This window comes from Muscardinus avellanarius (genome assembly GCF_963383645.1).
Source record: "Muscardinus avellanarius genome assembly, chromosome: 3".
Lineage (NCBI taxonomy): Eukaryota > Metazoa > Chordata > Mammalia > Rodentia > Gliridae > Muscardinus > Muscardinus avellanarius.
Window position 1 is genome coordinate 140,135,313 of NC_137788.1, and position 23,180 is coordinate 140,158,492.

General features: G+C 44.7%; 1 protein-coding gene across 1 annotated transcript in view; it reads right to left on the reverse strand.

The window, feature by feature from the left end:
• Positions 1–21,661, reverse strand: part of PTPN9 (protein tyrosine phosphatase non-receptor type 9) — a gene marked incomplete at both ends in the record, with an annotated part of 73,236 nt that extends 51,575 nt beyond the window's left edge. Inside the window, one exon of the mRNA XM_080690852.1 lies at positions 21,599–21,661. Coding sequence (XP_080546978.1) covers positions 21,599–21,661 — 63 coding nt within the window. The remainder of the gene's footprint in view (positions 1–21,598) is intronic.
• Between the last annotated feature and the right edge of the window lie 1,519 nt (positions 21,662–23,180).

Below are 23,180 nucleotides of genomic sequence, written 5' to 3' on the forward strand. Positions count from 1 at the left end.
ACTAAATTACATTATTTTAGCTCTTGGAGACAAGAGCTGAGATAAGCAAAGGATCTGGGGATGAAACCTCCTTGTCTGGCCCAAACCATCGCAGTCCCTGTCTCCTTGATGCTGCAACTCAGATACTTTCCTTTTAGTTGTCCCTCAGTGGAAAGCGTCTTGTGTGAATGTTGGGAGACCAGTGGTGTGCAGTCGCCAGTGCGCAGCCTGGGCTACTCCCAGACAGCACCAAAAGGCCCCAGTGGCTCTCTATGCCGGCCATGACACCACATGGTGTTTCACTTCCATTTCATTCTCTACTTAGGGACTTCAGATCCCTCAAACACTAGGCACCAGCCAGCCAGTGAAAGCCATAAAGGCAGCACCGATCCACCAGGCTGGTGAAAGCCTTGCAATGCTCCCCCTCTGGGGGAGTCCTCTTATCCTGCTGGAATCAGGAAAGTTGCTGCACTGGGGCTTACTTCCTGGAGACTAGGAAACCGATTACTAGTCTCCTCCGCTCCTTGCCGCTTGAATGCCTTTTTTTTTTCCCCTGAAGTAATTGGGGGCCAAGCGTGGTGTGTGTTGGAGCCAACATCTCCACCATTATCTGCAAGAAGAGCAAGACGGCCAGGCCAGAGAGGACTCTTAGAGTTTTCTGTGACAGAAGGCCAGGGATCATTTTTTTGTTTCTATTGTTGAACAAATTGGGATTCCAGGGTATGCTTTGAAAGGCAACTTTTTTTATCTTTTTTCTTTTTCTTTTTGCAGTTCTGGGGATGGAACCCAGGGGCATTATACCTCTGAGTCACACCCACAGCCCTATTTTTGAAACAGAGTCTCACTGAGTTACAAAGGGCCTCACTAAGTAGCTGGGGCTGTCCATGAACCATGATCCTCCTGTTTCAGGCTCCCAAATGCTGGGATTACAAGCGTGTGCCATCATGCCCGGCTAAAAGGCAACATTTTTTTTTTGGTGGTACTGGGGGTGGAACCCAGGGGCTTTTCTGCGGTACTGGGGATGGAACCCAGGGCATTGTACCTTCGAGCTATACACTCCAGCCCTATTTTTTTTTATTCTTTATTTCGAAACAGGGTCTCACTGAGTTGCAGAAGGCCTCACTAAGTAGCTGAGACTGGCCTCGAACCTGTGATCCTCCTGTCTCAGCCTCTCGAATGCTGGGATTACAAGCGTGGGCCACCACTCCTGGCTTCTCAGAACTCTTTATCCTAGTATCTGTGTGTTACATGATAGGAAATCTTTCTTTCGCCTAGTAAGAAACCAAATGAACTTCAAACTCAAAGCCCTACAAATCCCATCAGAAATACTAGGGCTGAATACCCATGAAGAAAGATCTAATACACCCTCCTGATTAAACCAATGGAAATGGTTCTGAAATTCAGGGACTCTTCCATTTATTACACCAAGAACCAAAGAAAAAAGCTAACTACTATTAGAGGATTAATATCACACTGAGAACAGAACAACAGGAAACCAGGGCTCACTCAGTGAATCTCCCAGTAAGAGCCCAAAGCTTCAGGCAACACTAAAGGGCCAGAATTAATTGAGCTATTTAAGATGAAAAGCTCCTCGGTGTTAATGACTTCCTACCAGAGGAAGTAAGGGAAAGGGTTTATCAGCACTCCACAGGCCATGTGTGAAGGCCCAGACCAGGAACGGCGTCTCCAATACCTGACAGGTAGGAAATGTTCTGTTCCTTCATTCCCCTCCCTCCCTTCCTCTCTTCTTTCTTTCTTTCTTTCTTTCTTTCTTTCTTTCTTTCTTTCTTTCTTTCTTTCTTTCTCTTTTCAGTACTGGGGATGGAACCCAGGGGCATTCTACCTCCAAGCTATACCTCCAGCCCTATATTTATTTATTTATTTATTTATTTATTTATTTATTTATTTATTTATTTATTTATTTATTTATTTGGTGGTACTGGGGTTCCTGGAGGCTACCTCTGGGCTACATTCCCAGACCTATTTTATAATTTTTATTTGGAAACAGGGTCTCTTAAGCTAGCCGGCTTTGAACTTGCGCGATCCTCTGGTCTCCTCCTCCCAGGCACAGGGATTGCAAGTGTGCCCCACCACACCCAGCACTTTATTCTTTATTTTGAAACAGGGTCTCACCGTGTTGCAGAGGGTGTCACTAAGTAGCTGAGGCCATCCTCCAACCACAATCCTCCTGTCTCAGCCTCCCCAATGCTGGGATTACAAGTATGTGCTACCACACCTGCCTTTTATTCTTTTATTTTGAAACAGGGTCTCTCTCACTAAGTTGCAGAGGGACTCACTAAGTAGCTGGGGCTGCGATCCTCCTGTCTCAGCCTCTGGGCAATCATGCACCACCACAGCCGGCTGTTCTATTTTTCTCAAAATGTTATTTCTGTCTCCCTTGGCTCCTGGTTCCCTGTCATATATAAGAAAGTATCAGTCACATGTTACAAGAAAGTAAGCAAATTTACTCATTAATTTGTTACAGCAAGACTTTCCTCTTAATACAGGCCAATGAGTACTATCCAGCAAAAATAACTAGGGTAGCAACTATTTGTTAAGCATTTAAAACAAACCAGAGAAGGCGCTGTATAAAGAAAGAATCATACTCCCAGGGCGTGGGGGCGCACGCTTGTGATCCCCGCGCTTGGGAGGTTGAGACGGGAGGATCGCACAGGTTCGAAGCCACCCTCAGCTACTTAGTGAGGCTCTCAGCAACTTAGTGAGACCCTGTTTCCAAATAAAATATAAAAATAGGTCTGGGAGTATAGCCCAGAGGTAGAAAGCCTCTGGGTTCCACCCCCAGTACCACACACACACAAAAAAAAAAAATAAAATAAAAACTAAAAAAGATTTTAAGAATTTTTGTTGACTCTGAGTCAACAATTTGCTAAAACTGCCAAGATTATTACGAATTTGGAGAGCACTACAGAAGCTCATGTGTCCAAAATAAGCAGGTCTATCAGACTTCATTTGTAATACTGCCTTCAGTTCTGAGTGCTAAACTTTAAGAAAGTCACTTAAAGAGCTGGGCATGGTGGCACACACTTGTAATCCCAGTACTTGGGAGGCTGAAGGATCGCAGGTTCACAGCCAGCCTCAGCTACTTATTGAGGTCCTCTGCAACTCAGTGAGAACCTGTTTCAAAATAAAGAATAAAAAATAGGGCTGGGGCTATCTATACCTTGGAGGTAGAATGCTCCTGGGATCAATGCCTAGTATGGTAAAAAAAAAAAAAAAAAAAAAAAAAAAAGTCACTAAAAATTTAGAATTAGCCCAGTAAACCATGCATGGTGGGGCATGCTTGTAATCCCAATACTTGGGAGACTGAGACAGGAGGATTGCAGGTTCAAGGCCAGCCTCAGCAACTTGGGAGGCCCTCCACAACTTAGTGAGACCCTGTTTCAAAATAAAGAATAGCCAGGCCAGGTGGCACACACTTGTAATCCTAGCATTTGGGAGGCTGAGACAGGAGGGTCTGGGTTCATGGACAGCCTCGGCTACTTAGTGAGGCCTTCTGCAACTTAGTGAGACCCTGTTTCTAAGATAAAGAATAAGGCTGGGGGTATAGCTTGGAGGTAGCATGCTCCTGGGTTCCACCCCCAGTACTGTAAAAAAATAAAAAAATTAGTCCAGTAAAAGAGCAAAATGGTAGCCAGCATGATGGCACACACCTGTAATCTCAGTACTTACTTGAGAAGCTGAGACCAGGAGTATTTAAGTTCAAAGACAGCCTTAGCAATTTAGCGAGCCACTGTATCAAAATAAAATAGGGCTGGGGCTATAAGTTCAGAGATAAAACAATGTGGGCTCAATACACACACACACACACACACACACACACACACACACACGACTGAAAGGTGAATATTTTGAAAATATAGTAACTATCCCCTTCTCCCTACTATATTTCTTCTATTTCACATAAATGAAGCTATTTGATGACTGCTTTCATTTCCATCACCTAATAACACATTCATTCTCAAATAGCCCCTCAGACACAATACATAAACATACACAAACCCTTACATTCAATTTTGACTCAATCGAAAAATTCAAATGGATCTCACAGAACTGACTTGATGATATTTAGTTTAAAATTCTAGTAGCTGCCGGGTGTGGTGGCGCACGCTTGTAATCCCAGCATTCGGGAGGCTGAGACGGGAGGATCGTGATTCACAGACAGCCTCAGCTAGCTACTTAGTGAGGCCCCTTGCAACTCAGTGAGACACGGTTTCAAAATAAAGAATAAAGCCAGGTGTGGTGGCGCACGCTTATAATCCCAGCTTTCGGGAAGCTGAGACCTGGAGGATCGCGGTTCATGGACAGCCTCAGCTACTTAGTGAGGCCCTCTGCAACTCAGTGAGACCCGGTTTCAAAATAAAGAATAAAAAATAGGGCAGGGGGTGTAGCTCGGAGGCCAAATGCCCCTGGGTTCCATCCCCAGACCCACCAAAAAAAAAATCTAGTAGCTGGCATATTAGACCTGCTGGAAATCTACACCAATCTTTCTTCCTTCCTTCCTTCCTTTCTTTCTTTTTTTGTGGTGCTGAGGATGGAACCCAAGGGCATTCATTCTACCTCCGTGCTATACCCCCAGCCCTATTTTTTATTCTTCATTTTGAAACAGGGTCTCATTGAGTTGCAGAGGGCCTCACTACGTAGCTGAGGTGGTCCACGAACCACAGTCCTGCCCTGTCTCAGCCTCCCAAATGCTGAGATTACAAGCGTGCACCATCATGCCAGGCTTATTCTTGGTTCTGAAATAGAATCTAGACCACTAAGTTGCAGAGGTCCTCATTCAGTAGCTGAGGCCAGCCGCGAACTTGCAATTCTCCTGTCTCAGCCTCCCAACTACTGGGATTACAAACATGTGCCACCACGTCCAGCTTCTACACCCAATTTAACTAGCTCTGCTTTCTTCCTGAGAATGAGCCCAAACCCTGTGCCCTAGGTAACTGAATCCTGATTCTGAGTCACATATTCAAGAAACTAGGACTCTGAAGCCAGGTGTAGTGGCACATGCCTCTAGTTCCAGTACTTAGGTGGCTGAGACAGAAAGTTCACAAGTTCAAAGCCAGTGTGCAGTAACATTGTGAAACCCAGTTTCAAAATAAAAAAATAAAATATACCTGGATGCAGTTCAGAGGTAGAACAACCCTGGGTTCAATCCCAATAACAAAGAAAAGAAGAAACAAACCAGAACTCTTTTTGAATGTCTCCTGGCCCCACAAACTCTATTAAGTAGTCAAAAAAAAAAAAAAAAAAAAAACACAGCTGGCCAGGAGACTGCAATTAGGCAATGTCAGTCATAGCATAAGATAATCTTATACCTCACCATTTCAATTCCACTCAGTCAATACTTCTAAGGTTGGGAAGCTGTCAGATAAACTCAGGAACAAACCTATAATACTCATAACTAGTATCAGCTGACCAGCTTACTATACCTAAGCAGTGATTGGTAACCTATAAAGAATGAAGACTGGAAACACTGCCAGCAATCTGAATGTCCTCACTGCAACGCTCCATTTAGAACTGGGCTCAGCTCTTTGGCAGGACTCAGGCAGTAAAATCTGGTAACTCCTAGGTCCAGATTCTCAGAGCAACTGACACTGGAGTAACATGAGCTTCCCTATGGAAGGGCCCTGTCAAAGCTGGCAGGCGTCCTGGCTCAATCAGAATAGCCTGTGTCTCCTTTCATTCAATATTGACTTGGAAGCAGAGCATGTCTCCAGGGAATGCCATCTGCAGTGGACATCAGCTGTCCCAATGTCCCGTTTTCAACCTTGTAGACACCCTGGTTCCATTTCTACTTCTCAAATAGATAAAGGTTCTGCTCTTTTTTGGGAAACGAGAAACCATGATAAATGCTAGCTAGTCTTTGAAAACAATCTCACTATTCCTCTCCCAGGGAATGGTACAGTTCTAGTCCAGAACCAAATATTTCCTGGAGCTTTTATCCAGTATCATACTAGTCTTACACCTAGTTCTGAAGTCAACACAGAAATCCAGAATTTCCTTTCCTTAAGTGTGCCTGGATGTCTAAACTCACTTATAGATGGTTTCTTCACAAAAACAACAGCAAAAACTCTAGGTGTTCTCTACATCACTAGCTCTCAAATTAATAAGTGTTCATTTGAAAGGTTGTTAAAACATAGACAACTGCTGGGTGTGGTAGTGCACACCTGTAATCCCAGTACTTCGGAGACTGAGACAGGAAGATAGCAGGTTCAAGACCAGCCTCAGTAGCTGGGTGTGGTAGTACAGGCCTGTAATCCCAGTACTTGGGAGGCTGAGACAGGAGGGTCACAAGGTCTAAGACAGCGTCAGCAACTTAGTAAGGTCCTCAACAACTTCACAAGACCCTATTTCCAAATAAAAAATAAAATAGGTCTGGGGGTGTACTTCAGAGGTAGAAGGTCCCTGGATTCCATTCCCAGTACTACAGAAAGTATAAAAGTAAAAAAACAAAAATAAAAAAGAGCTGGGCGTGGTGATGCACATTTGTAATCCCAGTACTGGGGAGGCTAAGACAGGAGGATGACAGGTTCGAGTCCAGCCTCGTCTACTTAATGAGAAGCTGTTTCAAAATTAAAAATTGGGCTGAAGGTATAGCTCAAGGTAGAATGCCCTGGTACCACACACACACAAAAGGGCTGGGGGGAGGGTGTAGTGGAGGTAGAATAGCCTGGGGTCACTCACTAACCCCCAAAAAAGACCACCAGTAACCTAGTAAGACCCTGTTTCAAGGTCAAACATAAAACGGGCTGGTATAACTTAGAGGTAGAATGTCCCTGGATTCCACCCCCAGAACAACAACAACAAAAAAAACCTTTTCAAGTAATTCCTGGATCTATAATTGGGGAAAAGGGAGGAAAATGCTATTCACATGGGGCCATTTGTATCACGACATTTGGTACCTTGCTCTACAAAGAACACTCTTATCCTCCCACAGAATAGACCTCAACTAGATATCACAGGGAGAAATATTAAGGTATTAAAACATGACAATTCACAAGCCAGGCATGGTTGTGTGCGCTTATAATCCCAGCATTTGGGAGGCTGAGACGGGAGGATCGCCGTTCACGTATAGCCTCAGCTACTTAGGTCCTCTGCAACTTAGTGAGACCCTGTTTCAAAATAAAGAATAAAACACAGGGCTAGGGGTATAGCTCAGAGGTCGAATGCCCCTGGGTTCCATCCACAGACACACCAAAAAAAAAAAAAAAAGACAATTCTCATACTAACAAGGTATTCACATAGTAGTTATTCAGCTACTTAGCGAGGCCCTTCGCAAATCAGTGAGACCCTGTTTCAAAAAAAAAAAAAAGACTAAAAATTAGGACTGGGGGTGTAGCTCAAAGGTAGACTGCCCCTGGGTTCCCTCCCCAGTATTGCAAAAGATAAAAAATAAAAATAAATAAAAAATAAAAAGACTATATAAAAAATAGGACCGGGGTATAGCTCGGAGATAATATGCCCCTGGGTTCCATCCCCAATACCACAAAAAAAAAAAAGAAAAGAAAAAGAAAAAAGAAAAAATAGATGTGGAGGTGTAGCCCGTATGTAGAAGGCCTCTGGGTTCCATACCCAGTACTGAAATAAATAAATAAATAATAAAATAAAGAAAAAAGTAATTAATGAATTAATGTCTCCACACTTCAGTCCTAATAAGCATAGACAGACCTCTTTAGTATCTGCCCATTAAGTTAGGGATATAACTCGGTAATAGAGCATTGTACCTACAATATACCCATCAATTCTGGTTTCAGAATAAATCTATAATCCTGATTGTTCTTGTTTTGTTGCAGTGCTGTATGTTAGATCCAATTCAGGGCCTCACCCAGGCTAAATACAAGCTCTAACACTAAGCTACACCCACAGTCCCTATAATCCTAGTTTTACCTATACTACCTGAACTGGATAAAAAGACAACTGTGTGTTTATGTTTTGAATGGACTTGGTATTTCAGAGGAAACCAGGATATATTCCAAAAACTACCTTCCCCAGAAAAAAAATGGAATACTTTTCTCAGAAGCAGAAAGTATGAGATCAGCCTCAGCAACTTAAGCAGGACTCTCAGCAACCTAGCGAGACCATTTCAAAAGCAAAAAACAAAAAGGGCTGGGGGTGAGCCGGGCGTGGTGGCGCACCCCTGTAATCCCAGCATTTGGGAGGCTGAGTCAGGAGCACTGCGATACGCAGCCAGCCTCAGCTATTAGTGAGACCCTTTGCAACTCAGTGAGACCCTGTTTCAAAATAAAGAATAAAAAAACAGGGCTGGAAGTGTAGCTCAGAGGTAGAGTGCCCCCCCCCATTCCATCCCCAGTACCGCAAAAAAAAAAAAAGGCTGAGGTTATTAGTTCAAAGGTAGAATGCACCTGGGTAAAGTCCCTAGTATCACAGAAAAATAAATGAAATAAATAAATAAAGCAGAGGCTAGAGAAAGTAAGAAATCTACTGCTTTGGCCTCTTTGTTTTGCAGTCTGGATCTAGGAATAACCAGTAAATAATGAACAAATAATGCTTCCCATGGTTATGGAGCTTCTCAGCCTCACTCTCCTATCCCTGCTTAAGAAACTAATGCTCAAGCTTGCTTGCTTTTCTCCTCCACCTCTTGTGTGCGTGCGTGCGTGCGTGCGTGTGTGTGTGTGTGTGTGTGTGTGTGTGTGTGTGATAGGGATTGAACCCAGGGGCATTCTATCTCTGAGCTACACCCCAGCCCTATATTTATTCTTATTTTGAAACAGAGTTTCATTAGGTTGCTGAGTCTCACTACTTGCTGGGGCTGTCCTCAATCCTCCTGTCTCAGTCTTCCAAGTAGTGGCATTACAAACATGGGTCACCACACCTGGCCATCTTTTTCATTTTATACTGCTGGGGATCAAACCTGGAACCTCTCACATGCTAGGCAAGCACTGTGCCACTGAGCTACACCCCCAGTTAGGTTAGGAGGCCTTGTCAAAATCAGATATGAAAGTGCTATACAGGTATACGGCACACTCAGTCATTCTACCAACTACAGAAGCTGAGACAAAAGGATTCCAAATTTGATGCCAGCCTGGGCAACTGAGCAAGACCTTGTCTCAAAATAAAAAATAAAGCTGGGCAGGGTGACACATGCCCATAATCCCAGTACATGGAGGCTAAAACAGCTTCAGAAATTTAACAAGACCCTGTATCAAAATAAAAATAAAATAGGGCTGGGAGTATAGCTCAGAGGTATTACACCCAGAAAAACGTTATCACATTCTACTATAACATGGGGCTTAACTGGGTATGGTGGCACAGGACAATAATCTCAGCTATTTAGAATGTTGAGACAAGCCGGGCATGGTGGCACATGCTTGTAATCCCAGAGAAGCTGAGAGAGGAGGACTGCAGTTTGCAGATAGCCTCAGCTACATAGTGAGGCCCTTTACAACTCGGTGAGACCCTGTTTAAAAAAAAAAAAAAAAAAAAAAAAAGCTGAGACACGAGGATCTTAAATTTAAGACCAGCTTATACAGTTCAGTGAGTCCCAGTCAAAAACAAACAAACAAACAAACAAACAAACAAACAAATAGGATTGGGAATGTGGCTTGGTAGTAGAGTGATTGCCTAGCCTGTGCCAGACCCTGGATTCAACTCCCAGTACCAAAATAAATAAATAGGCCTAGCCAGACATGGTGGCACACACCTGTAATAATCCTAGTACTTGGGAGGCAAAGACAGGAAGACCATTGGTTCCAGGCCAACCTCAGCAAGTGAGGCTCTCAGCAACTTAGTAAGGCACTGTTTCAAAGTAAAAGAATAAATTAAGTAAAATAGGGTTAGGTAGAACGCCTCCAAAGTTCATCCCTAGTACCCTGGGTTCAATCCCCATTACAACAACAGAAATGGATTAATATTAAGAAAATTGAAGTACCTCAATATCACTGTTTTTCCCCACACAATAAAAGGGATACAAATCAGAAAACTTGACTTAAATGCACGAATTCACAAATGTCTTAACTTTTACTTTATTAACTTATTTAATTTTGTGGTACTGTGGGAGTTTTTTATTTTTATTTTTTATAAGTGGAACATATTGAGAGTGGTGTACATTTACATTGTGCTTTGTGCCCTTCTCCCTCCATTTCCCTTCCCCCCCCAGTAGAGAGTGACCAGGTTAATCATGTTGTATTTATGCTATTACACATATTCATATGTAGCTCCTCCATTGAACAACCTCAGCTTTCTTCCTCTCCTATCCTTCTGTTCAAGCTTTGCTGAGATTTCCCCTCCTGGGAGTTTGTTTTGAGAAATTGAACTTAGGGATGTTCTATCTCAGAGTTATACCCCTGCATCTGGCCTCATACCTGCCTGAGATCCTGTCTCAGCTTTCCAAGTACTTAATTTTTACCTTTTTTAAATTGTTCAGTTCCAGCTGAGCGTGGTGGTGCACGCTTGTAAAACCAGCATTCGGGAGGCTGAGACTGGAGGATCACGGTTCTCAGACAGCCTCAGCTACTTAGTCTCTGCAACTCAGTGAGACCCGGTTTTATGGTACTGGGGGTAGAACCCAGAGTCTTTCTATCTCTGGGCTATACTCCCAGACCTATTTTATACTTTATTTGGAAACAGGGTCTCACTAAGTTGCTGAGAGCCTCACTAAGTAGCTGAGGCTGGCTTCAAACCTGTGCGATCCTCCTGTCTCAGCCTCCCAAGCGTAGGGATTACAAGCGTGCGCCACCATGCCCAGCTTGAGACCCGGTTTTAAAATAAAGAATAAAAATAGGGCAGGGAGTATAGCTCAGAGGCTGAAAGCTCTGGGTTCCATCACCAGACCTGCAATAAATAAATAAATAAATAAATAAATAAATAAATAAACAAATAAATAAATAAAAGCTTAGTTCCACCAAGCTTGGTGGCACATACAACTATAATCTAAGTATTTGAGAGACTGACACAGGCGTATCACAGGTTCAAAGCCAGCCTCAGCAATGTAGTGGAATCTTGTTTGAAAATATAAAGTAAAAAGGGATGGAGGTGCTAAGAGCTACCTCTGGGTTCAATATAATAATAAAATAATAATAAGAAGAAGAAGAAGGAGGAAGAGGAGGAAGTAGAAGTAGCAGAAGTTGTTAAGTTCCTTCCTAATGGAGTACCTGTTTTACTTTTCAATTTATTAGTAATTATTTGAAGGTCAGGTTCCTGGAAGAAAATCTTCATGTCCCTTAATATTCACAAACTAAACTGCACATGGTGGTGTACACCTGTAATAACCAGTTCTTGGGAGGCCAAAACAGGATGGCCATAGTCAAGGCCAGCCTCAGCAATTTAGCTAGGCTCTCAGCAATTTACAAGACCATTTCAAAATAAAAAATAAAATAGGGCTGGGGGTGTAGCTCAGAGGTAGAATGCTCCTGTGTTCAATCTCCAGCACCAAAAAGAAAAAAGAAAAAGAAAAAAAGACGAGTCTCAAAAACTTAGCCAGACTCTGTTTTGGAAAAATAAGAGTCAGGCATACTTGACACATGCTTGTGATCCGTTCTTGGGAGGCTGAGACAGGAAGATTGCAGGTTCACAGCTAGCTTCAGCTACTTAGTGAGGCCCTGTTTCAAAATAAAGAATAAAAATGAGGCTGGGGGTGTAGCTCAGAGATAGAATGTCCCTGGGTTCAATCTCTAGCACCACAAAAAATAAAATATAAATAAAATAAAATAACGCCAGGCGTGGTGGCGCACGCTTGTAATCCCAGCATTCAGGAGGCTGAGACCAGAGGATCATGGTTCGCAGACAGCCTCAGCTACTTAGTGAGGCTCTCAGGAACTTAGTGAGACCCTGTTTCCAAATAAAAAACTAGAAAAGAGGTCTGGGAGAATAGCCCAGAGGTAGAAAGCCTCTGGGTTCCACCCCCCCATCACCAAAAAAAAAAAAAAAAAAAAGAATAAAAATAGGGCTGGGGGTATATCTCAGAGGCACAATGCCCCTGGGTTCTATCCCCAGTACCACAAAAAAAGAAAATAATAATAATACAGGATTGGGTGTGGCTCAGAGGTAGACTGCCTCTGGGTTCAATTCTCATTTCACACACACACACACACACACACACACACACACACACACACACATTTCTAACATGCTCAGAAATTTCAAGACTGGGCAGGCATGGTAGTACAGGCCTATAATCCTACAACTTGGGAGGCTGACAAGAGGATGGCAGGTTTGCAGCCAGACACAGCAACTTAGCATGGCCCTCCACAACTTAAGTGAGACCCTGTTTCAAAATAAAAAAAATAGCCGGGCGTGGTGGCGCATGGTTGTAATCCCAGCATTCGGGAGGCTGAGACCGGAGTATCGCAGTTCGCGGACAGTTACTTAGTGACTTAGTGAGGCCCCCTGCAACTCAGTGAGACCCGGTTTCAAAATAAAGAATAAAAAATAGGGCAGGGGCTGTAGCTCAGAGGTTGAATGCCCCTGGGTTCCATCCCCAGACCCGCAAAAAAAAAAATAAATAAATAAATAAAATAAATAAATAAAATAAAAAATAAAAAAATTAAATAGGACTGGGAGTGCATTTCAGAGGCAGAATGCCCCTGGATTCAATCCCTAATACCATACACACGCAGAAAAAAACTTCCAAGACTAATTCTCATATTCAAATGAGATTTTACCTAAGTGTTAACTACAATAACATTAATATTGGCAATAATGACAATAAGAATTCTTCACCTTTCTATCTGCTCTTTTTCCTTTCTGGAAGGCCTCAATTTAACATCATGAATCATTTTGTCCTTGATTTATGGTTACTTGGGGGCCTGGGGGGGATGACATTTAGAACAGGACATGTAAGACTGTGGGAAAAGGGAAGTTCTTGGCCACAAGAAATAAGACAAAACCCCTGCCCTCGGGAAAATTGGCAAACATCTCTGAAGTCTACTATACAGCAGTTAAATTTTTAACTTTAAAAGATTCTATTAGAGCTGGGCATGGTGGCGCACGCTTGTAATCCCATTTGAGAGGCTGAGACATGAGGATCGTGGTTCACAGCCAGCCCCAGCTACTTAGTGAGGCCCTCCAAACTTACTGAGACCCTGCTCCAAAATAAAGAATAACAAATAGGGCTGGGGGTGTAGCTCGAAGGTACAATGCCCCTCGGTTCTATCCCTAGTACGGAAAAAAAAAAAAAAAAAAAGATTCTATTATAAAAAAAATAAGCCAGGCTTGGTGGCACACACTTATAATCCCAGTACTTGGGAGGCTGAGACAGGAGGATCGTGCAGGTTCAAAGCCAGCCTCAGCTACTTAGTGAGGCTTTCAGCAACTTAGTGAGACCCTGTTTCCAAATAAAATATAAAATAGGTCTTAGAATGTAGCCCAGAGGTGGAAAGCCCTGGGTTCCATCCACAGTAACACAAAAAATAAAAAATAAAAAACATAATAAAAATAAAAACAACTGCTGGGTACAGTGGCAGAGGCCTGTAACTTAACAAGACCATGTCTCAAATTAAAAAAAAAAAAAAAAGAAAAAGAAAAAAAAGAGCCTATTAGCTGGGCATGGTGGCACAGGCTTGTAATCCCAGTACCTGAAAGGCTGAAATAGGAGGATCACAGGTTCACAGCCAGCCTTAGCTACTTAGTGAAGCCCTTCACAACTTAGTGAAACCCTGGTTCAAAATAAAACAGAAAAAATAGGGCTGAGAGTACAGTTCAGAGGTATAATGCCCCTGAGTTTAATCCCCAGTAGTGTAAAGAAAAAAAATTTATATATAAAAAAAAAAAGAGCCCAGCATGGTGGCACATGCCTATAATCCCAGTACTTGGGAGACTGAGACAGAAGGATCACAGGTTCCAACTCAGTCTCAGCAATTTAGGTCCTCAGGAATTTAGTGAGAGTTTGTTTCAAAAACAAACAAAAACAGCCAGATGTGGTGGCATAAACGTGTAATCCCAGTACAGGAGGACTACAGATTCGAGGACAGCCTCAGCATGTAATAAGACTCTCAGCAACCTACCAAGACCCTGTTTCGAAATAATAAAATGGGGAGCCAGGGATGGTGATGCACACTTGTAATTCTAGCGCTTGGGAGGCTGAGAAAGGAGGATCGCACAGGTTTGAAGCCAGCCCGGAGGTAGAAGAGCCCTGGGTTCTACCCCCAGTACTACACACACACACACAAATAATAATAATAATAATAATAATAATAATAATAATAATAATAATAAATGGGGCTGGGGGTGTAACTCGAAGATAGAATGCCCTTGGGTTCCAATCCCTAGTCTCACACACACACACACACACACACACACACACACACACACACAGGGAATAGGGCTGGGGGTAAAACTCAGAGGTAGATTATCCCTGGGATCAATCCCAAGTAACACACACACACACACACACACACACACACACACACACCCCTGAGACAAAGCTCAGTGGTACAGGGTTCCAGTGTTCAATTCCCAGTACTACCAAAAATTAGTTAATTAATTAAATTAAAACCACAGGGTAGCCAGGCGTGGTGGTGAACACTTGTAATCCCAGCATTCAGGAGGGGGAGACCGGGAGTATCGTGGTTCACTGACAGCCTCAGCTACTTAGTGAGGCCCTTCTCAACTCAGTGAGACCCTGTTTCAAAAAAAAATAAGAGACTAAAAAATAGGGCTGGGAGTGTAACTTGGAAGTAGAATGCCCCTGGGTTCTATCCAGTACTGCAAAAAAAAAAAAAAAGAAGAAGAAGAAGAAGAAAAGAAAAAGAAAAAAAAAAAAGAAACAAAAAACACAGGGTGGAATTATTATTGCTTTTTTAATGGGGGGGTTGTTTATTTTGTTTCAATACCAGGGATTGAACCCAGGAGCATTCCATTTCCAGGCTAAACTCCTAGCCCTTTTTATTTTGAAACAGGGTCTTCCTAAATCACTAAGGATTTCGCTAAATTGCTGAGACTGGCTTTGAACCAATGATCCTCCCGTCTCAGCCTCCCAAGTAACTGGAATTACTTGGAAAAGAAAAAGAAAAATGCAGTTCAGTGAGACTGCCCTTGTGTTCAATCCCAGTATTAAATAAGTAAATAAATAGATAAACAGTAGCAGTAGGAGCTAACTTTATTGAGTACTCACAATGTAAGTCTTGGGCTATGTGCTTTACATGCATTTCTCTACTAATCCTTAAAATGTTACAAACTACATAACATAAACTCTAAAATAATTTTCTACAGAAAGGGGCTATAGGGCTGAGTGTGGTAGCACATACTTCTGATCCCCGTATTTAAGGGCTGGAGATGTGGCTCAGGGATAGAGGGCTTGCCTAGCATGCAGAAAGCTCTAGATTTAATACCCAGTACTGCAAATAAATAAATAAATAAGTAAATAAATAAATAAATAAATAAAACTAGCAGTGCCTTTATTCATTTATCTATTTGGTACTTACTGGGGACTGAACTCATGGGCATTCTACCTCTGAGTTATACTCCCAACTGCTTCAACCCCTTTTTTTTTCTTGCAATACTGGGGATTGAACCCAGGGGCATTCTACCGCCAAGCTATACCCCCAGCCCTATATTTTATTCTTTATTTTGAAACAGGGTCTCACTAAGTTGCAGAGGCCTCACTAAGTAGCGGAGGTTGGCTGAGAACCTGTAATCTTCTTATCTCAGCCTCCCAAGTACTGGGATTACAGGAATGAGCCACCACACCCAGCTTATTATGGCTTTATTTTTATAAACCACACTGAAAGGAGATGCTGCGGCCTATATACAAATCAGGAGAACTACCCTTCATTCCGCAAGTACTTCCTGAAGGATAAGAGCCAGTCGTTATTTACAGACAATGTGCCTACCATGGTGAACACAAGCAAAAAATTCCAACCCTCCTAGAGAATACAGTTATAAAAATCACACAAGTAAGTATGGACCTGTAATAAGTGATGTAAAGAACAGGTAAATGAGAGCTCGTAGCAGGAACTTAATCTGAGATCAAGAAGAGATTCTGCAAGGAAGTAAAAGCTGAGAGCAGTAGGATGAAGAGGAGGCTCACAATACAAGTGTTTCCAGACAGAGGGAAGCAGCTAGTACGCACACCCTGTAGCCGGAGGAAACAGCAAGAGAGCAGAACAGTAAGGCCAGTGTGCCTGACTCAGGGATGAAACGTGACAAGTTTAGGCTATAGGCTGCACACACTCCCAGGGCGATGAAAACCCACTAACAGTGTTGGGAGTGTAATTCAGTGATAGAATGTTTGTCTAGCATGTGAGTCCCTGCGTTTGATCCTCAGCAATGCCACAACAAAAATCAAAACACCACTCAAGAGTTTGTGGTTACTGTTCTGGTTGTTTTGTAGAACTGGGGATTGAACCCAGAGGCATTCTACTCCAAGCTACATCCCCAGCCTATTTCTTATTCTTTTTGTGTGTGTGTGTGTGTGTGTGGTGGTACTGGGGATGAAACCCTTCTGCCTTTGGGCTACACTCCCAGACCTATTTTATATATTTTATTTGGAAACAGGGTCTCTTAAGCCAGCGAGGCTGGCTTCAAACCTGCGCGATCCTCCTGTCTCCACCTCCCAAGTACGGGGATTACAAGAGTGCGCCACCACGCCCAGCTTTATTCTTTATTTTAAAACAAGGTCTTACTAAATTGCTGAAGCTGGCTGCGAACCTGCGATCCTCCTGTGTCAGCCTCTCAAGTACTGGGATTACAAGCATGTAACACCATGCCCAGCATAAAGGGTTTTATTAATGCTTATTTTGGAGGGGAAGATATAATCATATTTGCAATTTGACTTTGGATTCTGAAATATAGACAGATCGGGTGGGGAAAAAAAACTCCTGTTTGAACCTACACAGTAGTTTGAAGAAGGGTGATAGTAGCCGGGCGTGGTGGCGCACGCTTGTAATCCCCGCGCTTGGGAGGCAGAGACAGGAGGATTGCGCAGGTTTGAAGCCAGCTGTGAGCTGGCTTAGGAGACCCTGTTTCCAAATAAAAATGTAAAAATAGGTCTGGGAGTGTAGCCTGGAGGTAGAAGGGCTTCCAGGAACCCCAGTACCACCAAAAAAAAAAAAAAAAAAAAAAAAAAAAGGGTGATAGTGATGGTACTGGAAAGTTGAATCCAACAGATATTCAGGAAAAACTGACGATATATTGTATTCAGGAGTTGAAGGACAGAAAAATGACCCGGAAGATTTATGGGTTTGATTAGCATGACTATATAAAAGGAGATACAATACAGGAGGAATCTATTCTAGAAACATCTGTATGGCATTTCACACATCTGAAAAAGGGCACTTTTTCTTTTGCCTGAATATGTGTTAACCCAGTGTAATCTCATATTTGCTTATAAAATAAGGCTCCAATAATGTGTGTGTGTGTGTGTGTGTGTGTGTGTGTGTGTGTGTGTGTTACTAGGTGTGGAACCAAGGGACTTCTACTTCAGGTCTATACCCTCAGCCCTATTTTATTTTTTTATTTAGAAACAAGGTCTCAACTAAGTTGCTGAGGCTGGCTTGTTTTTTGTTTTTTTTTTGGTGGTACTGGGGTTCCTGGAAGCCCTTCTACCTCCAGGCTACACTCCCAGACCTATTTTTACATTTTTATTTGGAAACAGGGTCTCCTAAGCCAGCGTGCGTGGCTGGCTTCAAACCTGCGCGATCCTCTTGTCTCTGCCTCCCAAGTGCGGGGATTACAAGCGTGGGCCACCACGCCCGGCTCTGAAGCTGACTTTGAATCTGGGATCATCCTGTCTCAGCCTCCCAAGTGACATGATTACAGGCATGTGCCACCACACGGGGTTCTAATAGATTTACCATTTCCAAATGGACTCTTAAAAGTACAAAAAATTTCCAACACTGGGATATTTCAAAGATTCTTCCACAAGCTTCAAAATCAACACCAACTGAGTTCTATAATGGGTTTGAGCAAAGGGACAATATATATATATATATATATATATATATATATATATATATATATATATATATATATATATTTTTTTTTGTGCATTGTAATCATATATCACATTGGAATACAAGACTTGAGAGGATATACAAGCACACATCATCCAATTAGCCCTCATCCAGTCCCCATCCCATTCCCACCCCCTCTCTCGAGCCCATGCTTGTTTGGTGATTAACTTTGATACACGTGTTTATGTACCTCCTGCGTTTTAAAGAGGCTCCATCCTTCCCTATTCCATACCCTTTGATTGGTCACCTTAGTTGCTTCACTATAGGGCCCTTTCTATAGCTCGACCTCTTCCTGTTGCCCCTTTCCTCCTAGTTATTGCTGATTAGGGGAAGCATCTGGTTTTTATTTTCTGCGATATTTCTCTGTGCATGCCGCGTTGCAATTACCGATCCCACTCTTGACGGCCCCAGTAGTGGCCTGGCTACCCGGTGGACTGATCCAGACCTCGCTGGCTCAAGCAGCGGCCTTGCCTCATGGGAGGCCCCGATTCTGGTCTCGCTGGCCCCGACACCGGCCTAACCCCTCAGCTAGCTCCGATCCCAGCCTAGGTGGCCCCAGCACCGGCCTAGCCTCAAGGCAGGCTCCAATACCAGCCTCAGAGGCCTCAGTAGTGGCCTTGCCTCACGGAAGGCTCCAGTGTCAGCCGCTGGCCCCAGCACGGGCCTAACCCCTCGGCAGGCTCCGATCCCGGCCTCGGAGGCCTCAGTAGCGGCCTTGCCTCACAGAAGGCTCCGATGCCGGCTGCTGGCTGAGCAAAGGGGCAATATTATAAATTATAATATTTTATTATAGCCTTTGTAAGGCTGACACACATTTGCTACCATTTAAATACTTTAATGAGCCAGGAGTGGTGGCACATGCTTAATTCCAGTTCTTGGAAGGCTGAGACAAGAGGATCAATCGCAAGTTTGCAGCCAGCCTCAGTAATTTGTGTGTGTGTGTGGGGGGGGGGATATGGAACCCAGGGGCATTCGACCTTCGAACTACACCCCCTGCCCTATTTTTTATTCTTTATTTTGAAACAGGGTCTCACTAAGTTGCAGAGGGCCTCACTAAATAGCTGAGGCTGTCCGCGAACCACGATCCTCCAGTCTCAGCCTCCAGAATGCTAGGATTACACGTGTGCGCCACCACACCCAGCTTAGCCTCAGCAATTTAGTGAGACCCTCCGCAGTTTAGTAAAAGCCTACTTCCAAATAAAAAATAAAGTAGAGCTGGGGGTGTAGCTCAGTGGTAGAATGCACCTGGATTCAATTCCCAGTAACACTAAATAAATATGTAAATAAATAATATTTCAAAGAAACTTTTATAGTTTAAAGTACTCTCATGCAATATTAAAATATCAGAGTATCTGGCATAACCATAATTAGAACAATGTTGCTGTTAACGTTTGTTTCAACATTTTAAAATATAAATATGGTGGTGCATGCTTACAATCCCAGTACTTAGAAGGCTGAGACAGGAGGGTCACAGGTTTGAGGCCAGCCTCAGCTACTTAGTGAGGTCCTCTGCAACTTATCGAGACCCTGTTTCAAAATAAAGAATAAACATAGGGCTGGGGGTTTAGCTCCGAGGTAGAATTCCCCTGAGTTCAATCCCCAGTACTATTAAAAAAAAAAAAAAAAGATAAACCAGGTATGGTGGTACATGCCTGTAATCCCAGTACTTTGGATGCTAAAATAGGAGGATTGCAGATTCAAGAACACCCTCAGCAACTTCGCAAGACCCTGTTTCAAGGGTCTGTAGGTGTAGCTCAAAGGTAAAGTGTCTCTGAGTTCAACCCCCAGGACAAAAATAAAAAATAAAATAGAGCTGGGCGTGGTGGTGCATGCTAATAATCCTACTACTTCGGAGGCTGAGACAGGAGGACCACAGGTTCATGGGCAGACTCAGTAGATTAGTAAAATCCTATTCAAAATAATAAACAAAATAGGGCTGGGAATGTAGCTCAGAAGTAGAATGCCCCTGATTCAATCCCTAGTAGTATAATAAATAAAATAGGGCTGGGGAGCCAGGTGTGGTGGCTCACGCTTGTAATCCCAGCATTTGGGAGGATGAGACTGGAAAACTGCGGTTCACAGACAGCTTAAGCTACTTGGTGAGGCCCTTTGCAACTCAGTGAGACTCTGTTTCAAAATAAAGAATAAAAAATAAGGCTGAATGTGTAGCTTGAAAGTAGAATGCCCCTGGGTTCCATCCCCAGTACCACCACCAAAAAAAAAAAAAAAAAAAAAGGGTTGGGGGTGTAGATCAGAGGTTGAATGTTCCTGGGTTCAATCCCCAGTATCAAAAACAAAGGAACTTATGAACCTCCTGCCTCAGCCTCTCAAGTAGCTGGAATTATAGCTGTGCATCTTGACCTGATGTCCTTAAATCTTCAAATCTGTGTGGTGCACGGACCGGAAGAATAGTTAAGAGGAAAACGATTTGTCCCTATAAAATCAACCTAGAGCTGGGTGTGGTGGCACATGCTGCAATCCCAGTACTTGGGAGACTGAAACAGAAGGATCACAGGCTCACAGCCAGCCTCGGCAACTTAGTGAGGCCCTCCACAATTTAGTAATTAAGACCCTGTTTCAAAACAAAGAATAAAAAACAGCCCTGAGGGTGTAGTTTAGAAGTAGAATGCCCCTGGATTCAATCCCCAGTATTGGAAAAAAAAAAAAAAAAAAAAAAAAAAAGACAGACAAGAAAAGGAAAGAAAGGAAGAAAAAAGAAAACCTAAATAAATATACCTTATTACTAAAGTATTTCCCCAGTTCTGGCATGATGGACTACTTGGCCACCTGCTTGTACTAGGGTCTGACCAGTTTTAATAACACCCAACTGCAGTTACCAGGAGTTACCACTGCTTGTACAAAACAGAATTTTTGTATTTTCTTCCTAAGCTGATTTTATCTCACAGCATCAAAAGGCAAGACTGTGGTCTAGGGCCTAATATGAAAAACGTCATCTATGCAATGGGGGAGAAAAGTCAAAGGCTTTTAAAAAGCAGCTCTTAAGCCCATTAACCAATATTAGTTTGTAAAAACAGATTGTCTCCATAGAACTGACAGTGCTAGCAAATATCGGTCTTGGCAACAAAGGCAGGAGAGGTTGAAATGGATTACCAGAAAAGCTCACCTTTTTTCATTTACTTTTAATTTTTTTTATTCTTTTTTTTAATGTAGAGGAGACTGTGGCTATCTTTGACCGTGTATGGGAATTGCCAAGGAAGAGAAATAAAAACCCAGTCTCAGCTAGCCGACTTTCCCATTTTCCTCCGTGGTGGCTGGAGCCTCCAGGGCTGGGGTGGGGGCCGGGGGCGGACTTTAAGGGCTTTTTCCTTACCCGAGCCCTCAGAATGATACCGCAAACCACTTCCTCCTGGGAACTGAAGGTCATCAGCTATAAGGGACAATGGGGCTCAATGTAAGCTTCAGAAAGATGGAGTCGGACGAGGTGGGGGTAGGGAAGCGGGCGAGGAGATGCGTCCGGCTTGGGAGAGCAGGACCGGAGGGAGGGCAGGGGTCTGGGGCGCCGAGAAGGCCGGGTCTTCCAGGACCTCCCCGGTAGGTGTGCCGCGGCTGTCCGCGAGGCTGCGGTCACCGGAGCCCGGCCGCCTTCCTCCCGGCGCCCCCTCCGCAGGGCGGGCTCGGCCGCGCGGCCTTCGGCGGCGCCGGGCCGGCCGGGCGCGGACACACCCCCGCCTTACCTGCTCCTCCTCCGCGGTCAGCTCGGGCGCCCGGTCGGGCCGCGGCGCGGGCGCGGGCTCCATGCCTCGCTCGGCCCGGCTCGGCGTCCGCGTCCCGCTCGCTCGCTCGCTCGCTCGCTCAGCAGCCCGCGGCCGGCTGGCGCATGGCGGCCCGGCGCCGCCGCCTCCGCCCTGCAGACGATCGCGGCCGCGGCGGGCGGGCGGGCGGGCGCGCGAGCGAGGAGCCTGGCGCCCTGCGCGGGCCGCCGGAAACGCCCGAGGCCGGCGCTGGCGGGGCTCCGCCGGCTCAGCAGCCGCGCGAGGCCGAGGGCGGGGCCGGGGCCGGGGCGGGCAGCCGCGAGCGCGCGCCCCCCGCCCGGAGGGCCGCCCGCGCCCCCCGCGGCGCCATTGACAACTAGCGGCCCATTCACGGCGGGCGGGCGGGCCGCGCCGGGCAGCGATCTGCGGGCGGGCACCCTCGCGGCCGACTCCGCTACCTCCTGCGCCGAGGAACCCACAATCCTCCTCTGCGTCCACGTCACTCGGCCGGCGGCCTGGGGAGGCTTCCCTCGCGGGGTCCCGACGCCCAGGTGCCAGCGCCGCCCCGCACACGCGTGGCCCGTCTCCCTGCGGGCACGCTCCGGGCGGGCTCCGGCCTGGAATCCACTACCAGTGTAGCTTATGTTTTGTTTTTTTTTTGGGGGGGGGTTACTGGGGATGGATCCCAGGGATAGAGCTACACCTCCAGCCCCATTTTTTTATTCTTTATTTTGAAACGGTCTCACTGAGTTACAGAGGGCCTAAGTAACTAAGGCTGTCGATGAACCGCGATCCTCCTGTCTTAGCCTCCCATATGCTGGGATTACAAGCGTGCGCCGCCACGCCCGGGTCACTGTAGCTAATTTTAATCACACGCACACACACACGCGCACACACACACACACTGGATGATTCCTGAATCATCCAGCCTTTAGTAGACCTTTCATTTTTCACTCAAACCAGTGCAGGCAAGAGCTTGGGGGCGACACAGGACTTGGAATACTGGATACCGTGTTTGAATCAGCTTGGGGAAGTTAGGGAAAGGAAGGGTCTGTTAGGTTTTTGTATCATTCCAAAGATTCCTAAAGGGAACCAATGAACAAGAGGGAGCCACAGCTAGTCAGTCCCCGGAGATGAAGCACTGAGGCTCACCCTGAGGGAACCGCAGAAGAGATCTTGAGACAACTGAAAAGGATGCTGTGGGTTCTGATACTCATCTTAGAACTTTCTTTTCCGAGACCAGGTCTTGCTCTGTTGACCAGTGTGTTGATCACTAGGCTCAAGTGATCTTCGAAAGTAGATGGGGCCTCAGGTGGCCACTCCAGGTTCTAAGACTTCAAAAGAGACCCCCCAGTCTCACCTCATTTCTGCAGCTGATTTCAGGTTGCCCTTGGTGAGAATCAAAGAAACACTTGGTGTTTGGATCTGTTTCATTCCCAGCTATTTCTGTAAAGTAACCAGACAATCTTCTGGAAGACTATTTTATTTTATTGTGGTACTAGAGATGGAAGCCAGGAGCATTCTACTTCCAAGCTGCACCTCCAGCCCTATTTTTTATTCTTTA